Source organism: Letharia columbiana (genome assembly GCF_014066305.1).
Source record: "Letharia columbiana isolate WasteWater2 chromosome Unknown Sc0000048_s0, whole genome shotgun sequence".
NCBI classification, from domain to species: domain Eukaryota; kingdom Fungi; phylum Ascomycota; class Lecanoromycetes; order Lecanorales; family Parmeliaceae; genus Letharia; species Letharia columbiana.
The window spans coordinates 327,440-350,500 of record NW_023501092.1 but is presented as its reverse complement, the minus strand read 5'-3'; the positions used below and the strand labels follow the sequence as shown (position 1 = coordinate 350,500).

The 23,061-nt window shown below is 50.2% G+C and overlaps 10 protein-coding genes across 10 annotated transcripts; 6 read left to right on the top strand and 4 right to left on the bottom strand.

Moving 5' to 3' along the window:
* Positions 1–99: 99 nt before the first annotated feature.
* HO173_010419 (uncharacterized protein) lies at positions 100–1,699 on the top strand (the record flags this gene model as incomplete). Its single annotated transcript, XM_037312304.1, has 2 exons — positions 100–1,190; positions 1,624–1,699. 2 exons carry the CDS (start codon positions 100–102, stop codon positions 1,697–1,699), a joined length of 1,167 nt encoding a protein of 388 aa, XP_037160890.1.
* Positions 1,700–2,886: 1,187 nt separating this feature from the next.
* HO173_010418 (uncharacterized protein) lies at positions 2,887–4,402 on the top strand (the record flags this gene model as incomplete). The annotated part of the gene is made up of 2 exons (XM_037312303.1): positions 2,887–3,139; positions 3,210–4,402. The coding sequence occupies 2 exons, from the start codon at positions 2,887–2,889 to the stop codon at positions 4,400–4,402; spliced, it is 1,446 nt and encodes a 481-aa protein (XP_037160889.1).
* A 48-nt stretch (positions 4,403–4,450) lies between these two features.
* HO173_010417 (uncharacterized protein) lies at positions 4,451–5,608 on the bottom strand (the record flags this gene model as incomplete). Its single annotated transcript, XM_037312302.1, has 2 exons — positions 4,451–4,757; positions 5,511–5,608. 2 exons carry the CDS (start codon positions 5,606–5,608, stop codon positions 4,451–4,453), a joined length of 405 nt encoding a protein of 134 aa, XP_037160888.1.
* Positions 5,609–5,833: 225 nt separating this feature from the next.
* HO173_010416 (uncharacterized protein) lies at positions 5,834–6,897 on the top strand (the record flags this gene model as incomplete). The annotated part of the gene is made up of 4 exons (XM_037312301.1): positions 5,834–6,173; positions 6,253–6,423; positions 6,503–6,710; positions 6,807–6,897. The coding sequence occupies 4 exons, from the start codon at positions 5,834–5,836 to the stop codon at positions 6,895–6,897; spliced, it is 810 nt and encodes a 269-aa protein (XP_037160887.1).
* A 570-nt stretch (positions 6,898–7,467) lies between these two features.
* HO173_010415 (uncharacterized protein) lies at positions 7,468–8,912 on the top strand (the record flags this gene model as incomplete). Its single annotated transcript, XM_037312300.1, has 8 exons — positions 7,468–7,755; positions 7,811–7,840; positions 7,890–7,926; positions 7,979–8,105; positions 8,174–8,429; positions 8,483–8,562; positions 8,621–8,709; positions 8,764–8,912. 8 exons carry the CDS (start codon positions 7,468–7,470, stop codon positions 8,910–8,912), a joined length of 1,056 nt encoding a protein of 351 aa, XP_037160886.1.
* A 31-nt stretch (positions 8,913–8,943) lies between these two features.
* On the top strand, positions 8,944–9,171 carry HO173_010414 (uncharacterized protein; the record flags this gene model as incomplete). The annotated part of the gene is made up of 1 exon (XM_037312299.1): positions 8,944–9,171. The coding sequence occupies one exon, from the start codon at positions 8,944–8,946 to the stop codon at positions 9,169–9,171; it is 228 nt and encodes a 75-aa protein (XP_037160885.1).
* A 245-nt stretch (positions 9,172–9,416) lies between these two features.
* On the bottom strand, positions 9,417–10,642 carry HO173_010413 (uncharacterized protein; the record flags this gene model as incomplete). The annotated part of the gene is made up of 2 exons (XM_037312298.1): positions 9,417–9,667; positions 9,868–10,642. The coding sequence occupies 2 exons, from the start codon at positions 10,640–10,642 to the stop codon at positions 9,417–9,419; spliced, it is 1,026 nt and encodes a 341-aa protein (XP_037160884.1).
* A 2,021-nt stretch (positions 10,643–12,663) lies between these two features.
* Positions 12,664–13,140, bottom strand: HO173_010412 (uncharacterized protein; the record flags this gene model as incomplete). Its single annotated transcript, XM_037312297.1, has 1 exon — positions 12,664–13,140. The coding sequence occupies one exon, from the start codon at positions 13,138–13,140 to the stop codon at positions 12,664–12,666; it is 477 nt and encodes a 158-aa protein (XP_037160883.1).
* A 915-nt stretch (positions 13,141–14,055) lies between these two features.
* HO173_010411 (uncharacterized protein) lies at positions 14,056–15,460 on the bottom strand (the record flags this gene model as incomplete). The annotated part of the gene is made up of 2 exons (XM_037312296.1): positions 14,056–14,470; positions 14,589–15,460. 2 exons carry the CDS (start codon positions 15,458–15,460, stop codon positions 14,056–14,058), a joined length of 1,287 nt encoding a protein of 428 aa, XP_037160882.1.
* Positions 15,461–19,499: 4,039 nt separating this feature from the next.
* HO173_010410 (uncharacterized protein) lies at positions 19,500–20,069 on the top strand (the record flags this gene model as incomplete). The annotated part of the gene is made up of 1 exon (XM_037312295.1): positions 19,500–20,069. One exon carries the CDS (start codon positions 19,500–19,502, stop codon positions 20,067–20,069), a length of 570 nt encoding a protein of 189 aa, XP_037160881.1.
* Between the last annotated feature and the right edge of the window lie 2,992 nt (positions 20,070–23,061).

Genomic DNA, 23,061 nt, shown 5'->3' with positions numbered 1-23,061 from the left:
AGCATGTCAAGTCTTCTATCAGATCGCTACATGTGGGCTTGTGTCTTTTTCGTTTCCGCATTATGCTACAAGCAGATGGCGCTATACTTCGCCCCAGCAATGTTTGCCTACCTCATTGGCGTCTGTCTTCTTCCCAAGCTACACATTGGCCGCTTCATAGGAATAGCCATCGTCACTATACTTTCTTTCGCCCTGATGTTTGCCCCCTTACTCCTCGGCTCTCTCTACGATAATTACAAAGGGATCCCGCCACCGCTTGACATTACAGATCGAGAGGTGAACCCTATCTTCTTGCAAATCTTGCCATACATCGGCTCCAACTCCTACCTTTACTCGCTTCTATCACAACTCACACAAAGTATCCACCGCATCTTTCCCTTCGCCCGCGGCCTCTTCGAGGACAAGGTCGCCAATGTTTGGTGCGCCATGCATACGCTTCACAAGCTCAACACGTATTCCATCCCGCTTCTACAGCGCGTCTCGCTACTAGCCACTATCATCGCCATTCTACCCGCCTGCATGACAATCTCTACCTCACCCAGAAAGGAACTGATACCATGGGCCTTAGCTAGCAGTGCGTGGGGCTTCTTCTTGTGCTCGTTTCAGGTCCATGAGAAAAGTGTGCTGCTACCTTTGCTACCGATGACAATGATGCTTGGTGGAGATGGTGGTCTGGGTGTCGAGATGAGAGCATGGGTCGGATGGGCGAATATGCTTGCTGTATGGACGCTTTTTCCGCTGCTGAAGAGGGACGAATTGAGGATCCCATACTTCGTGCTCTCACTGTTATGGGCATATTTGATGGGATTACCGCCCACCAGCCTAGATCTGTACCTTGGGAAACAGGCAAGGAAGGGCGGTATCCGTATGTCAACAAGCACTGTGCACCTCGGCTTCTATGCAACGATGGTTGGATGGCACCTTGCCGAGGCTTTTATCGAAACTCCCAATGGGAAACCGGATTTGTGGGTCGTGCTGAATGTAATGATCGGAGCGGCGGGATTTGGCATCTGCTATGTCTGGTGCACGTGGCAGCTATTGCTACGAAGCGGGATTCTGCAGGAATGGTTTGACTTTCGGACCGAGATGGGGAAGGAGGGTAAAAAGGATGAGAAGAAGCGGGCGTCAACTCCAACGCCGCATGGGAGCAAGACGAAAAGTTTGAGGAGTGGCAAGACGCCGAAAAAGTCGTGAACGTGGTTGAAGGGGGGCGCACATGTTTCGAGATACCCAATTGCTGTATAGCTGTTTCGTTGAGCCCATATAGAAGCACAATATTCACATCCCAGAGCAGAGATCTTCACCCCCATCTAATGCAGCTCATGACGCCCTTAATGCAACGCCCTTGCCATGCTTCTAGCTCCTCATGCATATCATACACCCCTCCTCTCTTCCCCATCCCCTCCCCTTCCCCAACCTTCCCTCCCCATAATCCCCGCCTCTACGCGATATTAAACCCAAACCCCTTCATACAACTCCGATACTTCTCCACCGTGCTCTGACACGCCTCTTGCGGGTCGTCGCTATTGCTAAACAGCATGCATTCGTCGCGCGAGGCCTTTTCGTCCTTGCAGACGCAGCACGGCTATCCGATAACGAATAACAACTAACGTTAGCGTACAGCCGTTGGAGGGGAGGGGAGGAGAGTGGGAGGCGCGAATACCTTGACTTTGGCGGCGGCTGCGCCGGCTGGTTTTAGATCCGTGGACATGTTGGAGGCTGTGGGGGGGGCTGTGGGGACAAGCGGTTAGGATTGTCGGTTCGGATGTTGCGGGCATGTGGTGGTTGGGATTGGGATTGGGATTGGGATTGGGAGGTGGGGAAGGGCGGATGGGGGCGTACTGGTTGATGAAGGGGAGAATGTTGTTGATGACATTGTGGGGTTGGGGAAAGTGGGGAGATGGTTGCGATGGGTCGGGCGAGAGGGGTAGGGATGTGAGATGCGCGAAGTAGTGCAAGGTTTGGTTGAGGTATGTTCGGTCTGAAGATTGACGATTTCTTCTTGAGCCTTTCTTCGTATGATTTTCAGAATTCGGAGATAATTCAATAGAACCGAGACGCTAAATCTCTATCAACCGAAGTGAAGCCGGGCTCTATCTCCCCCTCGCGGGTGACAAAAAGATTGGAACACCAAGCCAGATTACTGTGCGGAGACACACATACAAATTTCTATGTAAATCTCTGTTCAAGTATCCTGTCATTGCTCCTTTACTGTCTACGACTACTTATCATCTATTCAGTATACTATCCACTTTCTCGTTAATAAACGATCTGAAAATATTAGTCCACTCCTCATCAGTTAATGCCTTAGTCGTACTGTCGTCAGTGCGGGCTTGGCGTTCCAATCTTTTTGTCACCCGCGAGCTCCCCTCCACCAGCTCACGGTGTGGTTAGTGTATCTAGCTAATGACGCCAATCAGATCGAATGGACCAAGGAGCGTAGTTCTTTGTCCACTGTTTCCTCTGTTTGGAATCAAGCTTCTGCAGTATGGTGCGGCTGACATGGACAATCTTTGAATGATGGTGAAACTATTGGCCACTAGTCGACTTATCCTTGTTTGTCTCATATGCACGTCAACGTTTTGGCAAAGTAGACAAGCGGAACTGGCTATCGTTTTTAGTAAATCGCGCTCTGATCCTTGCATTGGCATGCATTGTCGTGGCATTACGTGATTCGCTCTACACTTTTTCACATCCGAGGAGGTAAGTTCTGATGCCCTCATCCAGACCTCCACACTCTCCAGTTACCTAGAAGATTTACACCATATCAATAACTTGCTGTCCACTCATCGACCCTGTTCCCAATTCGAGTTGGAGATCGTTCACATTTGCAGCTTTGTTGCGAATAGAAATAATCGTTCTACAGGTCTACTACCTCTCGAATCGATGTCGAGCCGAGGCTCCGTTAAATATCGGTTCAATTATGGACGTGGCGGCACGTCTCGAAATTCTATTACAAACACCAAGAGAGATCGTTCGCCTTCGCCTGATGTTGATGAGTTGCCACTAGGTGACCTTGTTGTCGAGCTCCACCCTGCCGACATTTCGCCGTCGGATGGCCTCACACATATCTCAAATTACAAATGCATAGCATCTTACAACTGGCTCGACAGCAGCGAGCCTGTTATTCTTGTCCCAGGTATGTCCGTCTTTTCTTGTCATCATTATTGATTGGGAGAAACGGACTGCTGACCTTTCATACTGCAAAGGTTCTCCTGCGATTTGGTCCCCTCCAGCTCATCGTCGAAAGCTTGAACCAGACAAAGGCGAAGTGTTCATTGACCAAAATGCTGCGCGTTACGGTTCGTTCCCGTTGGAGCCAATGTTTCGTGCTATATACGAGGTGCATCCCGAGCTCGACTTGGACGACGTTGATGTTGTCATTTGCCGGAATACTATGGGCAAACTCTTTGATTTTGTCACGACAAACTCAAGGCGCTTTGAGATTGACGTCGAGATCATCGGGGACAAGGCCGTCTTCATCAGGAAAGAAAGGAAGGCCACGGAGTTCATCGATGAATTTCGAGGATTCGGGCACACCTTCCCAGAAGAATATACAAGGTGGGATAGTGCGGTCAAAGGATCGAGTTCTCATCACCGAATAGCCGAGTATGAGTTCGCTGGTTTGAAGTACCTTCTTCGGTTCGAGAGTGACGGCTATCTCGCGGAGACTGTCGGCGGACTCGACAAAGCTTCTTCATGGCGACAAGGAAATATGGCCGGTCTCGCCAATACCACGACTTTGCTGAGCTCCGGTAATTTGACCACAATTGGCGAAAAGCGGCCCATGGCGGGCCATGGGCTCACTGTTCGTAAAGGAGGCAGTGAAAGTGATCAAGAAGCCATAATCGAAATCAAAACTCGGGCTGCTCACAAAGTTCTGGACATGGAAAGCGTGCTACCTCGACTGTGGATGTCCCAGACACCAAACTTGATTGCTGCTTATCATAAAGGTGGCCGATTCGATGATGTGCAGATTCTTGATGTGCGCAAAGACCTGGGGAAGTGGGAGGAGCGGAATTCCGTGAACCTGCGAAAGCTGGATGCCCTCACACGACGGATCATCGACACCGCTCAGCATTCAACCACGAGGAAATGCCGGGTCAAGCGAACAGCTAGCGGAGTGTTGGAGATACGGGAGCTCAACTCCAGTCACCAAAGCGCTCTACCTGACGACCTACGCCACAAGTTGAAGAAGAAAGATCTTGAGGGGGAGAACGATCTTGAAGATGAGGATGACCGATCCAAGGAAGTCGAACAGGGCAGCCCTGAGAGGGACTCTGGTGACTATGACGACTTTGATGACGATGACCAACGTTATGATGAGGAGGATGATTCTGACAAGGATTTCACTGCATGCAGTCTCGATGATTGTGGCTATTGTGGACATTGTAGTTATTAGCGCCTCGGCCGTCAGACCTGTCGTATCTTCGGAAAGCTAGTAAGGAAATCAGTCAGCGGCTCTGGCTGCAGCTTCTTCCTTAAAAAAGGCATCATTAGCTTTAGCAACATCTATACCGTTGACCATCCCAGGGTTTTTGTTCCCGATGATTCTTTCTTTCCCGCTTTCCCTTGCCTCTCGTGCCAGTGTGGAATCCGTCGTTCGATTCCAAGACCCATCTCCATCCCAAGCAAAAAAAGTCCCCGTCGCTGCAGGATCCGGTCGCGGCGCGGTCTTTCCGTGTCGAGGTTCCGGCTCCTCCGAGGCGCCGGACTCGCGGGCGGAGGTATCGGTCGCGGGAGCCGAGCTTGTGGAGCTGGACCTATCAACCTCCCATTCAGCTTGGTCTCGGGCCGTCTCTGCATTTGCGGACGTCTCTGGTGTGGGAGGGGGAGGTGCGAGTGGGATTGCTGTGGGAGGTCGGATGGTGGAGAAGTTTCGTGTCGTTTGGAGACGCCACTGTTGTGGTGGATTGAAGGGGGGTGTGGGGTCGGTTCATCGTTCATCGTTGGGGTTGGGTAGGTGTTCATGTGGGATATGTTTCTTGCCTGAGAGATGGATATGGGAGAAGTTTGCTGAGTCCGGTCGTGACTGCTTAGAGATGTCTCGGGAGTTTTCTGCTCGTTGCGGAATGCTACTCCTGTCGCTTTTGTTGGTCTTTGTCTCATTTTTGAATATGTAATTATTGACTTTTCTTCCCCGCTTTATGGAGCTGTGCAGCTTGCAGATCGAGGTGCCGGGAATGAGGATTTAAGATGTAGACTCTTGTATGGTTCTATATTCTTGTCTCTAGGATATCTCTGGACACTTGCAGCTGTGCTGTCGCAACCCGCTGCCTCCGTTTATACTCTTTGTCCTCGTGACATGCCCCTTTTGCTGGACGACTCGCAAGTATCGTAGGTACCTTCGCCTTTGTGCTTCAATTTTGTTAACCACGTGAAAATGAAAGAAACTATACAGGTCGCAAGAAGAGAAATCAATAGCGTGGCTCAAGTCGCTACCCGTGCATCTTTCCCGTTCATGCTCCCATCTCCACACTCTCTCGCTCCAATCCTCACGCTCATCTTACCGTGAGGCAGACTGACGCCTTGCGAGGTCGTCGCTTAAACTGTCGCTCGCGCAGCCGGTCGCTTCAAGTCTGCACAGAGTTACGTATTTGCGCTCCATCTCCGCTTGGCGCGTTTGGGACTCTTTGGCGCTGCAGTACACACATGAGACGCTTCGTCCGTACTGCACACGTGGCTCTTCATGATTTTGTAGCCTGCTGCTGCTACACGAGGCTGAATAGAGAATACTCACCTAAGAGTGTTTGTTCTTGATTAGCTACGACGGCCAGGGTTTTAGGATCTAGCTCGACGAGTTTTCACAAACATCCTTTTGAAATACCCTGATATGTCTTCCTTGACCGGTTTCGTGTTCTTACACATGTTCATCACCACGGTTCACGGGCTAGTCCCTCCTTCTCCAAACTTAGCCATCAGTGTCCCATCATCTTCGACATCATCAACTCTTGATCTTCTCAACTTATCAAGCTCGGCTAATAATCTACAACTTGTCAACACCACCGCCAATGAGAACATCAAATGCGATGGGAAGTATTGGGGGTATCATCTGAACAAGGCGAGCTGTGAAGAGGCTTGGAATCAAATGCCTACGGATAACCAGTTCGTCTCTTTCGGCGCGCGACGAATGGGCCACTTTGAGCGTCCCTTGCCGTATCGTTACCTCAGCGGTGAGTTCAACGCTACATGTTTTGGTCTCCTGTTGCTCGGGGGAGAGTTTGTGGTTTGCGGCTAACCTTTCGAACCCAGATGATGGTCTCTGTGCTATCGATATCGATCATATGATTAAGGTGGTTTTGGACACTGCAACGAACCACGAAATCTCGGCGGCCGCGAAATCGATCCTGGATAAATGTGTTTTAAGAGATGAACCCAAAAAGCAAGGTAACACTCCAATCGGTGGCTATCGCAATTACATAGGTCAGTAATTCGTATTTCTCTTTCGTTCGAAATGGGAAGCAATACTTCGACTGAAAGTTTACTTGCTCTTGCTTTTTAGGTAGAAAGAAGGGACTCGGTATCTCAGTCTCCTCCTACAGTCCGCATGTAAAATGCACGCTGGACTCGGAACTGGAGGACGAGACAATTTGCACTAAACTGTTGGGAACCATGCCGATCAATCGATCGTCCTATGTCTTTATCAGGGAGAAAACCAGCTGGGCCAAGAAGCGTGATTATTCCGTGGGGTGGCAGGAAAATATCAAGCGGTACGCACGCGTCTTATCCTGCCAGTCTCAGACTTCTGCAAAAAGCTTCCTCTTCTCCGTGCTCGCTAGCGACGATTGTTCTCCTGACAGTTCCAGGAACGTGCACTGCAACCATCGACTTCGAGGAGGGGGACACGGACAAGAGCTCTTGGTACGAGATGTGGATGGCAGCTGTGGCTGTCAATGAGATGTGTGTTACGAAAGGTAAAGCCGGCGCTGCATTTGGCCTAGGTAAGTCGATCCTCTCTACTCTGTCGAAGAATGACTGTCGGTGTGCTGAGGTGCCGTAGGTCGAGATAGAACGGTGATGCTTTCGCTCAGTCCATGATAGTGCGGGTTAGTCCTTGGTAGTCGGGTTCCGTGTAGTGCGAATAGATCGTCAATGTACGGTACCCTATTGTTTTAACTTTGTGCCGGGCTAAGGTAATTCCACCTCGTGTCTTGCCGCTGATTAACGAGAATAAGGTTCCGTGGTACGATTGTAGTCCGAACTCAATCGCCAGAGTCCACGTCTGCGATTTCCATAACATCAAGGTACCTACTACCTTTATTTATTATCGGGACTTGTTGAATGATGGTGGAAACTCAGGTGTGACCATTCTTCGCCTCCTTTACTGCCCCATCGTTGCCATCGAACTTCTGTCTTTACTCAACATGCCTGCGGAATCAATCAAGACATGGTATTTGCAATCTTTAAAGTCTATTCTATGTTGGCTTCGGCATCATTTGCCCTCTAAAATGCTTGCGGCTCGTATTCATGTACGCCAACTTTCTGTTGGTCTTCAGGGCTCGTACCAGTCGCATCATTATATGGTTCCCACTCCAGCCATGCCACATCCTTCTCATGTCGCCTGTGCTCAATGCCACTCCCACCCTGCCCGCCGACATGAACTCTTCGACGCTTCCGAGTGCTGCCGCCGACCCAGCGCTGTATGCCAATCGGTACCATACACTGATGGCAGGGGTGACAGTGCTGCTCGTTCTCCCGACTCTGGCGGTGATCCTGCGCCTGCTGTCGAGATGGATTGCAGGTGCTGGACTATGGGTATGATAATGCGCGATTGAAGAAGGGAAAGGAATATGCTCTGACGAGGAGTTAGTTCGATGATTACGCCGTGATACTGGCTTGGGTATGTCGGTTTATGACTCCTTGGTGGCACTTCATTGACCCTCGTGCAGTTATTCGCTCTGGGGCCAAGCATCGCTCTCATCGTGGGTCAGTCATGGTAGTTTTCACCCATATGGCTTTCGCTGACCTGAAACAACAGCAATCCACATAGGCTTCGGAGAGCATATCGAAATCCTGCCAGCCTCTACCATTTTCGCCGTCTTCAAGGTCCTATATGCTTTCTCGCTGACATTCATAATGGCCATGATTACTGTCAAATTCTCCGTGTACGTATGTCTTCTTTGCTTCGCCATATGCCTTCCTTCAACCGGTGGCTGAGAAATTGACGTCTCAGGATATTGTTCCTGTACCGCATCTTTCCCATCGTCCATTTTAGGCGCATACTCGTTGGTGCAGCCATATTCGTTGTTTGTCTTGGAGTCTCCCTCTTTCCTGTATCGATCTGGACTTGTACACCAATCCACGACTTCTGGACCACCCTTGGAGGCGGAGTCAAGTCCCGGTCGGGGGGTCGTTGTGTCAATACTCAATTATTCTACCTTGTCAGCGGAGCCATCAACACAGTCACCGATTTCGCCCTCTTGGCATTGGTGAGTCTGCACACTAGAAAGGCTTCCTCTTCTATACTGACGAGATATCGAAGCCCATACCACTGCTGTGGAGATTGCGCACTGGCAAGCTGCAGAAATCGATCTTGACAGTTATATTCACTGTCGGCCTTACGTAAGCTTCCTTCGCTGCTTTCAATTCTCGAAAAGGGTTAAATTGACTTGCGTTGCAGAGTCTGCGCCGTCAGTATCAATCGACTTATAATATTATCAAGATTTCAGCATGCAAAGCTTTCCCAACTCGGTCGGCTCGATATCACCTGTAAGTCTTCACCTGTACAAACCGCCTGCGTTCTTCAATACTGACAGCGATCAGGGAATTACGTGGCCCCAGCCACCTGGACGGCGGCGGAACCAGCAGTCGCGGTAATCAGCGCCTGCCTACCTAGTCTACGACCCCTGTTCGTCAGAAATCATCTGGGGCCAAGCCTACCGGCCAACCCCGACGTCTCAGCCGAGCAATAAAAGGAGCTATTCGGCATCGTGGAGGAGTGGCATGCCCAGCAAGGGAACGAATGGGAGCTTCGATCGATTGCAGGATGCAATCAGTGGATCATCCAAGACGCCATGGAGGAACAATGTCAACGTCTACGGAGGTCAGGATACAGGGAGCGATGAGTACGAGCTGGGGAATCCGCAGGAAGCCTTGCCCGCTCGAGGGATCCGGGTGAAGACGACTGTGACTGTGACGGAACGGGTGGTGTGGCAGGATAATTTGTTCTGAGGAGTTTCGACCCGGTGATGACTTCTGTATGACCTCTGGGAATGTTTGTATAAAGGAGACGCGGAGATACCCGGATTAGATACACGGACGCAAGATGCATGTTTTCGGAAGGGAAAAGGCGCGCGAACCCTCGCTACGGTTGTCCTTCTTTGGGCCGCAGCAGAGGCGCGCAGAACGCCCCATCGCGACGGACACGGTCTACCGATGCGTTTTTCTCTCTGCGAAAACACGAGATGGGAGGGTATCTAGACCTGGGCGCCGGCGCGCATCATGCTTGCTGGAGTCAACTGTAGCACCGTGAGGGAAGCCTGACTGCGAGGGCCATTGTTGTCACATCCGGTCGTACTATACCACGTCCCTTCCTTCTTTTCGATGGACTGTATTACAGCGTGCGCTGCACCATTCAGATTGCAGAAGGTTTCTGCGGCCTCGGGGGGGTTCGGCGAAGAACCAACGTGCAGTCTGTCTCGGACTTCTTGGAATTTTCGCGGACATCCTACGCCGTCTACATCAATGTGGTTTATCTTCTTTTGAATTTCCTAGCGCCCTTCTTTTCAGGCGTCCCATCCCCAATAGTCGATCACAAATTCCTTTCCCTTTCCATTTTCCTTCCCCTCCGCACCAGATGATAGTGTCGCGCTCCGACTTCCACTCCTGCTCTTGCCATCCCCCCCCCCCATCCAACCGCTTTCCCACCTTTTTCCCTCCACCATCGGGCACTCTCCAATGAAACACTCGCTTCCGCCCAGACATCATGACCGTCTCGGACACCGTGGGCGAAGATCGGCAACCGCAGCGTCTCGGCCGAGTCTCGCCCGAACTCCCGCAACGGACGGAAACACTTCTCCTTCCCGCCCGGAAACTCTTTGGCGTTGTCCTTGCCGATGTCCGCGATGGCGGCGTCGAGGTCGGTGCCGATGTACAGAGTTGAGGGAGAAGTGTCCGTGAGCGCTCGGGAGATGTTTTTCGCGTCCAGATATGGCGCGGATAGGAATGTGGTTTTGGACATCTTGGCGAAAGCGTCGTCGTTGTGGAGGACGGTGTGGACGCGGGGTTGGAGGTGGTCGCGTTCTGATCGCGTGAAGACGGGGTCTTGGGAGTAGACTTTGATTTCTCTCGTCTTTCGTCTGACCGTTGAGGAGCAATTCCAGCATGGCTGGTTGGTGGAGAGAGGTGTTGAAGTCTCCCTTGCGCTCTTGTTCTCGAAGCTCATGAATGGGCCGAGGTCAAGACAGATGCACTGCGTGATACTTGTTTTCTGCCCTTGCTCGAACAAAGCCGTCAGGGATTCAGAGCGGGTTGAGTTTCGGAATTTCTGGGTGCATGTTTCGATCCCCGCTTTGGCTTCCTTCGGGGTGAATGGTTTATGTCGTGGTGCTGCAGGTCGTGGGGCTTTAGGTGACGGAGCCGGCGGTCGTGGAGTCGGAAGTGCGGGCGTGTTTGCTACGCCCCCGGAGCCCTTGTTCTCCATGATGATCCGGCGACCTTCTTTCTACGTGTGGTCTCTGGAAGATTTGCGGGGAGGTCGATGTATGATGCACACACAAAGCAAAACAACAGCACGGTCGGAGCAGGCTTTGGGAGTGAAGAATGGACGGAAATGCAGCACTTATCTCAGGGACGATGGTTATCAATCTCTTCCCAAAGGCATGACGAGAGAGCAAGGTCCGGAAGAGAAGAAGCGATCATTGTGATGGTGTTTAACGATGAACTGAGATCTAGTTGCCTTACTTGCCTAGATCTCCAAGCGCCATGATTAGTCCTTTCTCAAACTTGGAGTATCATTTTCCATGTATCGGAATTGCATGCGATGGCGTGTTTCAAGTATGAATCCATACTCTCTTGACGTCGCTCCGCTTTGGCAAAGTCTTGCCCCACACCCACCAAAGGCAGAATAACCATCAAGACAGCATTGTATAGAGACTGAGATCCGTTTCTTTTCCGGGTGCAGCCCACTCGACTCGCCGTTCGTTCCAACTATTCTACAGAGAGGTGTTTCGCACCCTCCCGGCCGGCTTTTTAGCGGCAAATCGCCCTTCATGACGCCGTCACCACGACGCAACGAAGCACTAGACCGAATTGAGGTTTATGACCTGCTGGCCTTTGAGTTCCGTGTAAACAAATGCCGGGAAATATAATAGTTTCGAGCTCGCTTAAAGCGACGTTTGTGGGTGTGTTGATGTCGGGTTTGTGTACTTGGACTGGGACACAGCGCCTGACCAGGAACTAGAGAAAATTCGTTCATGGAAGCCGTTCAGGCCTAGAATATTATGGTTTCGTAAGTAAGTATTTGGGGGTAACAAAGGAGGTATGTGATGTACGAAGATGTCGTCCTACAAAAATATCTCGGCTAAACAAGAAAATTTCAGATAGGATAGTTACACACGGTAGTCTTGCGCGAAAAGACCATACATCGGCACCGTCCAGCCACCAACTCTTGGTACATAAACCTCACATCCTCCATACTACTCTCCCATGGCCCTCCATCACATCGAGCTGTCGTGCTGGAGTACGCCCACTAGCCTTGAAGGGCTGGCGACTACCATATAGTAGGCTTCACGGCCGTTATTCCATAAGAACAATCTTACAACAACCTTCACTCTACATTACAACATGTCTGTGCCCAATGTTTTCAAATTCTTATCATGCCAGCCCGGCGCAAAAGTGTCGTATTCCTCTTTTACGAAATCAAAGGCAGCTTTGTCAAGATTTCGTTCCATCTAAATAAGGAGTCGACATTATTTAGATACCCGTAGAAAAGTTGTATCCTTTCGAACAGTTGTATGGGATAACTGTTTGTAAAGAAGAAGACACGTCTTGCGTGTGCGCAACGAGGATATCGGATATAGCGCTTCGTACCATCAACGTAGTTCTTCGACGATGGATGAGGGGAGGTGGTGGTCGGAACATAGTTGTGGTTCCGAGACCATTTCACCTAGCTTGAGGCTCTTTGCTTCTCGAGCGCATTGTCATCAACGTACTGAAGTGTGTAATTTCAGGGTTCTTCTCATTGCCGCTCTAATAAAGTAAGTCCAGTTCAAGGTTTTTTTCCTTTCTGGACTGCGAAATACCGTTGTGTGTGGTTGGCCCTAGTGAGTCTTAAAGGACGCGTTTCATCGCGTCGAGCTCGTGGTCCACTGCTAAGCGACGGAGCCTGGCTCTCGCGAATGTATGGATGGCGCCCAGATGAGCAGTGGGAAAGTCAACGCATTGGACATCAGTATTGGGCTCCTAGCGGCTCCCCCTTCTTCTTTCAATTCATTCGATCGGCTTTGAAAAAGGTCTTTTTCCAATTGCGTTTATGTTTTTATCGGAGATATGTACTCTGAGCACCACGAATGGTAAGTTAATCTATCAAGGCGTCAAGTGCAATCCTTGGTAGGCCATCAGTTTCTGCACACCTCTACCACACTAGTTTGGAGGACAGATGAGTCGCCAGGTCTCCATATCTGGATCCTCTTCTGAGCCACGTCATCGGCGCACTTTCTCCCCTCAAAACAGCGCAAGCGGGTTCGTAGCATTAGCAGGCCTCGCCTGATCCACATCCCAATGCTCCATGACGCACGTCCCATCCAGCCTAAACACATCCGCCACCGCCATCTGGCCTCCTGCAACATTCAAATGCACAAATCCAATCCCTCCTTCAAACGTCTCGTGCACAATCGTCCGGTTCACGCTCGGGATCAGATAGTTGAGGAAGGCGATGGCGGCTGCGCGCCCTTGGGGTGCGTAGGGTGAGTGGTTGATGTAGTCTGGGGAGACGTAGGTCAGGTAGGCGGTCGTGGGGTCCTCGAGGGTGTAGAGCTTGTTGATGAAGTCGAAGAAAATGGCGTGTTGTTGGCTGGGGGTGGCGGGTTTGGGGGGGCAGAATGGTGCTTGAGGTGTGGTGGGGTAGTAGTGCGGTGTTGGGGAGGCGAGGATGGTGGGGAGAGCGATAAGAGCGACGGGGAGGACGGTTGAGAAGTGCATGGTTTCTTGGCTGGGTTCGTGGTGTAAGGAGAGCAGGTAATCGGATCTTAGTAGATATGATGGAAGGACAAAGCGCGCTGCGAGGGTGAAGAAGACGAGATGGACTTTCGAGCAGGGACAGCGCTTTATAGACGAGAGAACTTACCTTCGGCCCTTCAACGCCGCTAAGAGCTGGTATAGTTCCTGAGTCTCTCGGTCACGCTGAGACGGTGCCCGTCAAGGACATCGAGTGATATTTGAGTGGTGGAAAGTTGTACCCTTGCATCCTTTGCTGACTGGAACGCGACTTGCCAAGGTACCACGACAAGTACACCGTAAACGTCATGGCCAGTTGTCCTACTTGGGAGTAGAATCTATCGCCAAGATATCGAATAGTGGAGATATTGGCTTCATCAAGCATAGCTCTGGTGAAGCAAGAATAGTAGCGAGCTGCTGTCCCCGGGGAGCATCCCAAATGGACGCCTCGTAGGGATATATGATTACTAGTGTGAGACTTGGCACGTGCTATTTGGACTGTGGAGCCTCCCGGTGCTAGGAACTCAGGAACCTGTTGAGTATGATGCTCGAAGGAAATGGCAGAGAAAGGTTGATATGTTCGCTAAAGCATTTGCATGGTGCACTCTTCGGTCACCGTGATGGCAGCGAGCCAAGCAATTTCGGTGAATTCTTAGCTTGACGCTAGTGTCAAAGCAGCTAGCGATTATCTTCTTGGCATTGGTTGGGGGATCTCTCGACTGCTTGATCCATACATCCACCATTGTAAAGATATCATACTCGAGCTACTCGGTCAACACATGAGTTGTTGATTTGTTAATATTGCAGTAGCGTCAACAGATCCAAGACGACCTCCGCGAAGAGCCAGCCTTCCGATGGCCTCGACCCTCCTCAGCTCCTCTGTCCCATTGCGCCAGTCTATCATGAAACCAACTCAATACCAACAGTCTCGAACACTGTCTTCATCTCTTTGTAAGGACAGTCACTTCCGACAATGACCTTCTCGAGCTTTGGAACCCGCTCCCACTTGAGTCCTGGTAAACCCTCCATTAGCCGGTAGGACTCTTTTCCGCTCAACTGTGGCATCGCCAACGTAACGTTCACCACCGAAGCTGGCAACAAGTCCACCAAACGGTGCACCGTTCTCCCACCTGCGGAACCTTCCAGGTCTTCCTCGACGAATGCCTCATTTTGAACGCGGATGTTTTTGAGTACCTGAAAACCTCTAAGGGAGCCCATGAATGGCTTGACTATGCCACCAACTTCCGAGTCCTCGTCTGAGTCCTCGGCTTCTCCCTTCTCTCCGAGTGTTTCTTCCACGCGTTGCATTTCTTTACTGCCGCCCCGAGTCAGATCCAGTTCGACGAGAGAATGAGCTGCAAATTCCAGCAAGCTCAGGATAATCTCTCCAGGCTGCCAGTCTCCTTTCCAATCGTTCGGGTAGGCCTCTGTACCCTGGAATCTCAAATGCCCAATGATGTTCGTATGTGAAGTCTCGCAGGTTTGCAATTCCGCCAAAAACACTTCGCAGAGCTGCGATGTAAATCATGCATTGGTAGAGCTCCACGCTTGTAATTGTAGACTTCTCTTTGGGGGTTGTCCACTCATTCTCATGATACAAGTATCTGCCTGTATAGCGTCGCATTGAAGGCAGACCAGAAAGTGGCTCGAATGCTGGCATCTTTTGGAATATTTCTGCTTCACAGCCTTCCTCTTCGACGAGATTGAGCTTGCTGAGAGCATGGGAACCACCAGGGTCGAGACGGTTGGCTTGGGCAATCTTCCGTGCAAGGGAATGTAGCTCATTGTTGGAATGGATGCCTGTGAGGCGGATAGTCTCCAGGCATGGGAACATGCACGCAAGAAGAGCCACAGCTGTGTCTTGGTGGCATGAGAGTGTCGCATTGATCCAGTTTTTACGTTCTTCTTGGTCCAAGTATGGACATGCCTGCACCATTTTGATGATGCCATCTTTGCAGTCCACAGCTATCCGTCGGGCCTCGTCCCAGGTTTCCTCGTTTCTATAGGCATAGTGATCGTCGCAGAGCTCGACGAACATGGTCTTAACGTACCAGAGAATCTCCGGGTCCTGAAGAATGTCCCGGAGTAAGAAAATGGGGTGGAGTGCTTTGTAGCCTACCGAGCCAACCAAGCCGCAAGAGACCTGGGAGTTTTTTCTTTTCAACTCATTGTGCCTGGGTAGTATCCTGCTAGCAATAGCGCGAAATTCCTCACGAGAGTCCGAAAAGTTGTCGACGTCGTCAGGCAAGAGGTATTTCATGATCTGCTCTAGCATCTCGTTTGGAAGGTCTGGCAGCAGAGGCATGGTGAAACAGTGAGGACGAGTGGCGGTGCTGCCAAGCGATCGACTTCAAGCCAGTCTTTTGGAATCAGTGACGCAGTCGAGTATGATGCGTTCGGCACCGATTATGTGTAGACTCAACAGGGGGATTGTGTGAATGAGAAGATGGGTGTCGGGTGCTGCTAATTGATCCGTTCGATGGTCACTTTCGAGACCTCGGAGGTAGTCAAGTATGGTGTTACCAGCGGTGCTATGGAACTGATGGGGGCTGTTGTGGATCGGATATGGATGGTCAAAGCTGATGTGCATGAACAAAGGGAATCGAAATAAAAAGAGTGGAGGGAAAATCCTCTGGTCTGATCAAAACTTATGGAAGGAGTTGTTTTGGAGATGATGAGAGATGCCTTAAGTATGGCGGCTGCGCTTATGCATGCGCTTGTTTGAGTAAAGGAAAAGAGACATGTCCCAATCGGATACACTTACGGACTTAGCTTCTCTGACCCCGGACGTGGGCTTAGTAAGTGGCACAATGATTGCTCCGTCACAGTTCTCTGTGTTTTTGACATACTACATTCCCACCCAGTTAAATCCACTTTTGGATTGCTATCATGGCTAGCAAGATTTTCTTATCCGTTGGAATAAGCTCATTACCAAATCCTCAGAACTGGTGGCGTTCGAGTACCAAGACGTTGGATTCCATCATTTTCTGCACGACACCAGGATGTACACTCTACAACGCACCTTTGAGGCCCTAGCCCCCAACGATACTGATTCTGGAAACTTTAATCAGTTTTACTGCTATGACTACCAACGGCGAAGGAGGTCTCGGCGCTTTACTCAACCAAGATGACCCTTAAAATGATCCTTCTGCAGCGGTCTCCATCGCGGTGGCTCGATCGGCAGAGCATAAGGAAGAGAATACAGAGACAGGGAAGATCTACAAGGAAATACTGCAATGGGAGCGGACTAGCATACGAAACCCATCAGGAAGAAAGGAAGCGATAGCGGGAAAGTCAACCAAACCTGTTATCCCGCGGATTATCTCGGTAGAGCCCAACTCGCTGTGGTTTGCGTAAGCCTGTTATGCTATGGGCAGAGATGGAGTCGGCTACGATAAGTGTCTTCCCTATTCACAATCTGCAGTCCTCTCCACACCAGAGAATTGTGAGCGCACTTCGAGGTTGTCTTCAGACCGGATGATATTCTCACGAAAGGCAATACTGGCTCGCATCTAACGACTTCTCACGCAATAGAGGCTAGAGCGGGATCTACACACATCTGTAATTTTCTATCCGTTCTTTGTCTTGCTCTTTTGGCTATTCTCATCTTCGAGGCTTTGTTGTAATTTGGGGAAGGAACAAAAAGATTCTGACTCGGCAGACTTTTTTGGTTTTGTTGGAGAGAAAATAGAGATGGTCTTTGAAGAAACAAGAACGCGTTGCACGATTCTTTGTACTCTGTTGTGCTTGAAGGATCCAAATAATCAATCCTTGTATTTTGACCAGGCTTTGAGCGCGAAACATCCTTCTCGCCTACATACAGGCCGTTCTCCCCTCGCAATCCATCAAACCAATTCCTCGTCCACGTCTACCAACATTCCGCCTCTACCACAACGAATTCCGAATTTCGCACGTCAGAACTCCACCATGCACTTCACAATCCCTCTCCTCTGCCTGCTAAGCACCGGTGCATTAGCCCTTCCCAGCCAGATGCAATCGAAGAGACAATTTAGCTACAACGGCCCATTGGGCCCCGCCAGTGCATGGTAAGTTATCCTTCTCCGCCACACTCTCCACATCTTCCATCAACCATCAACAATCACTAACGCAACGGCCTCCCTCATCTAGTCCCGGCATAAACCCTCACACAATTTTGAACCTCGAGACTCCAATCTATGGAGCGCCCCCGAATTACCCGAACTACGATTGTCTGCCAATGAGCACGGCTATTGACTGGATTGGAATCAATCTGTTCCTGAGCAACTCCACCGCGCTTCAGGCGTACTCGGATCCGCAGTGCTCGAATCGGATTGCGTTCATTGAGTGGCCTCAGAGTATGGGGGAGCCGAATTATCAGTTCTGTGCTCAGCAGAGTAGAAATGGGGGAGCTGGATCGTGGAAGTCTGTGATGTATGCGGTGCCTTGATGAGCAGTTCGGTACAAAGTGCGGGTCGGTTCTGTATGATTAGAGTTACTGTATGGTGCGAAAAGAGTCCGTATTTATGTGCAACTTGAAGTTGCGCTAGGCTTTGAAGCCAAAAGAGCAAGTATCCAACCTCTAAGATTCAATTTCACTTATCTCAGCAGAAAGTCTTAGCAGTATTGGTGTATTCGCTCACACTGATGTCCTGGCAAGTGCACTGATTGGTGAATTTAATCGTGGGTTTGTCACATCCGAGGTGTCTATTTGCCGGGTGAGTATCCATGACATGTGGACCTACTCAGTTTTGATCTACTCTATAACCCTTCCCTCATGCTATGATCCTGTTACAGAGAGCCCGACCAAGACCTGAATACAGTGAATGCACTCGGTGAGGCAGCATTTGAAGTTGCACCACCGGAGGATATGGCAACCAGCACCCCGTACTTCAACTAACTCGTTGCCTTCATGAGACTTGCCAAGGAGATTAGCCTCCTCATCTACAAGGAGTTGCTCACCCAGAATGGCGGCCTCAAGCTCTCCTTCTGCCCAGACGAGCATCACAGGTGCTCAAACAAGGCACTCAACCTCTTTTCCATCCAGCTAAACTGAGAACATGCAGAACAATCTATCACCACGAAGCTTTACCATCTCTGTATACGGACAACGTCGTCGAGCTTCTTTGTGTTTTTGGGCAACTTGGGAAACAACGCCTCTGGTACCGCACTTTGTGGCCTTCACCTCTACTCACATCCCAGAACCCTCACACTTCCACCTATCTCAAGCATATTTTTCATTGCATACATCGGCATTGGGCTCTAACGCTCAGACATGGCGCAATTTCCAACGTACTGTCCAAAGGTCGAACGCGAAAATCTCGAGCTCCATTCCAACATCCCGTCCGTCTGCCAGCAGAACCAAGGCCTGTTCTCAGCTTTCGATAATGCCTCGATCGTCCGCAGCATGCCACGCATGCATCTCCAAATTAGCCTCTGCGCTCAGACTTAGCGGAGTAGGCTTTGAGGATTAATGTTGTCGCAATGATAGTCCTATCAAAGAGCTTCCCAAGTCGTGTTTAGGTTAGGGAATGCCCGCTGCAGTCTATGGTCCTCTGACCAATGAAAAATTTGGGAAGTCAGCCAAGGCTGCGTTGTATCTTGAGATCTATCTTTTATGGTATCCCATCATTGGTCCTTCTGTCTTACATTTAATTCTTCCAGTACATGAGCCCGGTGTAGATATCTGCGCGTCTGGAATTATCTGCAATGTCTAGGGGGACATGCATCTTGCGCCGCTAGGCGGTACTCTCGAACAGTAATGATTGGTCGCTTCAAGAGCCTGCAGATAGACTTACGAAGTTCGAGACGACATTTCTTCTCCAATCTAATACAAACCCTCATGGTTGCCTAGATTGCTTCTGTTTTCTATTTCCGGCAGCTGAGATGTAATTTAACTGAAACCCTTTGAAAGCCTCGATGCGCTTACTGCAACTCATTTAGGGACGTGATAGATTTACATCCTTTTTTGATTCATGTACATCTCCCTCCACACATCCGGGTGCAGCTGGGGTATAACTTCCGACTGTAATAAATTGACCGTGGTGACCCGGCGCACTCTACTTGCGTTCACGAGGGCACATTCCGGGACTTAAAATCTTATTCACAATCAACTTGGCCATTAACCCCTAGAGGGGTTCAGCGCACCGAAAGAGTATAAAACCGAGTGTTTTAGAATGGGCCTTCCGAAGGGAAGGGAAAATCCTGTTCACGAGTGACGCACTCTGCAGGTAGCAAGATACGTAGGTTTTAGAGCACTACGAGACTGCGCCCAGTATAGCTAGCCAGGATATAGCACCCGGATAGGGGGGAGTAGATGTACACCTATCACCTCTCTTCACTGAAACGAGGCACATGGTCGGAATTTTATGTCCGTAAAGTCGGCTCTCGTTCTCGGCTACCTGCATGATGACCGAGACATCTCGACCTCTTGCCGTCATGTGATATCCAACCCTATCGCTATCGTCCCACCATCCGACCTGAATGCAGAGACCTTCAAGGCTACTAGAATTCATACATCTACCGATAGCGTGATGTCCGGGTTAGGAATCCCAGGCTTCGTCGTCGGATTGAGCGGACGCACAGCAGTTGCAGAGAAGGGTTTCGTAATCTGGCGGAGCATCGGCGTTGCTAACGTCTTTGGCCCCAACGTTGTCGAAGATGTCGCGAAGCTTAGCATGGAGTACTATCGCTTTGAGGCCTGGACAAACGCTGTCAGCTTCCTTCTTACTGCGCAAAAGCGATCGCAGTCGAAGCCCACTGCTCTTGGAATGCTGTCCCCTTTCCTCGAGCCAGCAGCCCCAACAACCAATATACACGACGCCCTGCTAAGGCAACACTATGTCATGTTTCGCGAAACCCATATTTACTCTGTCGTGAAGTTCTGCGAGTATCGACAGGAAGTCTTCGAAAAAAATGAGGATGAATTGCTACCATAATATGTACTCGCGTTCAATGTTGGTTCTTTCGACTTAGGTTCAGGCTCGGACTTCTTCTTATCTCTAGCATCCCAGAAGATGTAGCCCACTTCTCTTAACTGCCATTTCAAAACACGAAACTTCGGGAGACCGGCCCTTTTCCAGTTTCAACAAGAAATGGATATTGAGCCTTTGACATATCTTCCCACTCACGATGATGTTGGTTCACAGCGACTTCAAGACGATAATCATCTGTACGTGCCCGCCCGAAGGGCCGATGGTACCATCTTAGAAGGGGTTCGACAGGGGCGTTACAGCATTGCCATGGCTCATAGCTTTGACTGGGGTATCGTCTTGAAGGCCCATCGCCCTGGTCATACATATATTGCTGATGACCTGCGAGTATGTATCGTATTCCTCTATTCCTCCGTGTGTAGCGAAACTCAATTGTTCTTCCCAATCGCATTCGTTCTGCCAATCGCTTGGCTTTCTTTTAAGGCCTTTTGGTTTCTCCACCGGCGCTCGAGCTAAGAACGATATCCACTGAAGTCTGGACCACTTTACATGATTGGCCTGATCACAGAAGACGGCTGGGTCGCAAGTGCGCTCAAGGACTCTGAACAAGAATGGAACAACACTAATCATCTCCTCGCACTCCCATCACTGAAGTCTAGAAAGCAACAATTTCCGGTCCTCGTTCAAATTGACGTCGTTGCCCGTATCCACGTTTGGTGTTCCGGGAAGGAGTCGGCCAAAGAGCTCAAAGCGCCAAGAGGCACGCTGAATGCGGTATATCTCGATGGGATGCGCAGGGAATCGCCAACGGTATGGTGTAACAGTGAGACGTTGCAGATAGGAATCACTTGCTGGAGAGCGAATCCGATTGTCCTTCCAGTCAAATGAGAGTTCTATTGCGTCGTCGCCGTCCCATCTCCAACATGGTCAACGTATGACTCGTAATACGGTCGAGAATGTAGATCGTTAATCAACGGCAGATGCGAAAGGCGAGTGCCATTTTCACTGCTCCAATGCTTTTGAGAATCGCTGCTTCACTTCTTTCGAGACTCTCTATACATGCAGCGATGTAAAGCGGTGTAAAAGTTTCCACGGCTGCGGCGATGTCTCTAAGCTGCCCAAAGGACTTGACAGGATTAGACAGCGTCGGTGAGGACTCGTCGGTGTGACCAAGGTATATGTTGATAAAACTTGCTCGCTCGGTGGAATCACTGAGCTTGGTCGATTCGAGAGCGAGGCTTACGACCGCCATTTGGCGCATCTCCAGAGCAACAGTGTTGAGCAACGCCGATGTAATTGACCTTGACAACTGCTCTACGTCCTGCCTAGCAATTTCGCATGCTTCCAACCAGTGTAGCAGGCTGCTTGTGTTGCCTATCTTCACGGTAAGAAGGAAAAGAACATCCACATTTCGACAAACGCTTTGTAGGGCTGTCTCTTGTGCGCAGTGTAGAAGTCGAGGACTTTTCGCAGCCAGTGGAGAAGCATACTTGCTGGTGGGAACTTGCAGGCTCCTAGACCGTTCCTAAGCGCATTTGAGGGAGGACAGGTCGATCGGCTTCATCATTGACAATGGCAACGTATAGCAGGCTGGGCATTATCTGGGGGACGTGACAGGTAGAGGAGCCGGGGAGAAGAGTGGAAGACGCCGCTACCTTCAACCTCAGAGTGGCTGGTTGCTTCTGTGTCACAAGCAGATTCTGTCATTCGTGAACAATTCCCATAAATTTCGGTGACTGGGGCCATACATCCACACAAAGAAGTCATTGAATGTACGTTTGACCACTTGAGCGGAGCGACTTGACGAAGTGTTAAGAGCTCAAATGGTGAAAGGAAGGTGGTAGAAGTCCTTGACCATTTGGGCGGAGAAAGTGTTTAGTCCCCGCATGTATATTGCCGGTGATTTTGGCTGCGGGCAGGAAAATAAGTGGTCGCCTGTCGGGAAGCAGCTCCGTCCACCAATTAGGGAAGGAGCCAAAGGATGTTTTATTGCCATTTGTAAACCACCAGGGCAGCTCCGGTGTTGTTATAGTTGTAAATGCAGAACGTTAAGTAAATGGGGTGGAGACACCGTTCCAAATTTCGACGCAGAACCCGGACGCCCGCCAACGCCGCAAGCAAGGACACACCAACCACAACCTTTGTTGCTCTATCGGTGTCGTAACGTACCATCCTATTCGAGAGCGTTGTCGTGGTCGCCCAGCGTAGAGATCTGCACCCGGGCGCGCAAGATCACGGCGGAGCTTTTTCCGGTCTGCTGTTGCTGCCGAATCAGAATAGCAGGCGTAAATTATATAGCTGAGGTCTACCCAGTCCTTCACTGCGGACGTCGACGTGGCACTGGTACTCCCACCATCATCAAAATTTCAGCATCGTCAAGGTGTGAATTTCTGCCAAGGCGGATGTACCCTGTGTAGAGAGATGCGACCAAGGTGACAGCCGCGGAGATTCACAGTATTGCTATCTATTGGCACATACAGTTGACCCCATAGTGAATATGTCGTATGGGCCCTGTCAGTAGGTAGGAGTTGCCGTTCGACGACTGCGGCTCGGACCATCGCATTCTTGAGTGTGAAGTATGGCGGTACGTAGGATAGGCGAGAGGTGAGGTGGTGATAGTGCGGCAATCGTCGTTATCGACTCAGGGTAAAGTAGGCAAGTTTCACAAGTCCTGCTCGATATCATCCAGACAAAGGTGGTGGCTATGACAGAGATGGTCCCACATAGCCCTATCGGACTTGAAACTTCTGTGGTCTTTATCCAATTTCCCACTGCATTTGAAACAGTACCAAAAATTTCCATGGGTGTCGGATTTGCCGAGCTCATACGGTCGTCGTATGAATGTTTGGCGGTGAATGCCTCGGAGATGGTCAATAACCGTGCCAAGATCCGCTAGATACCAGTCTTTGCAAAAATTATTCGTACAGATATACGATTGAGACATCGAAATAGAGATTCAAAGGATGTGCCCTGATTAGACTCGATAAGGGTCGAATAA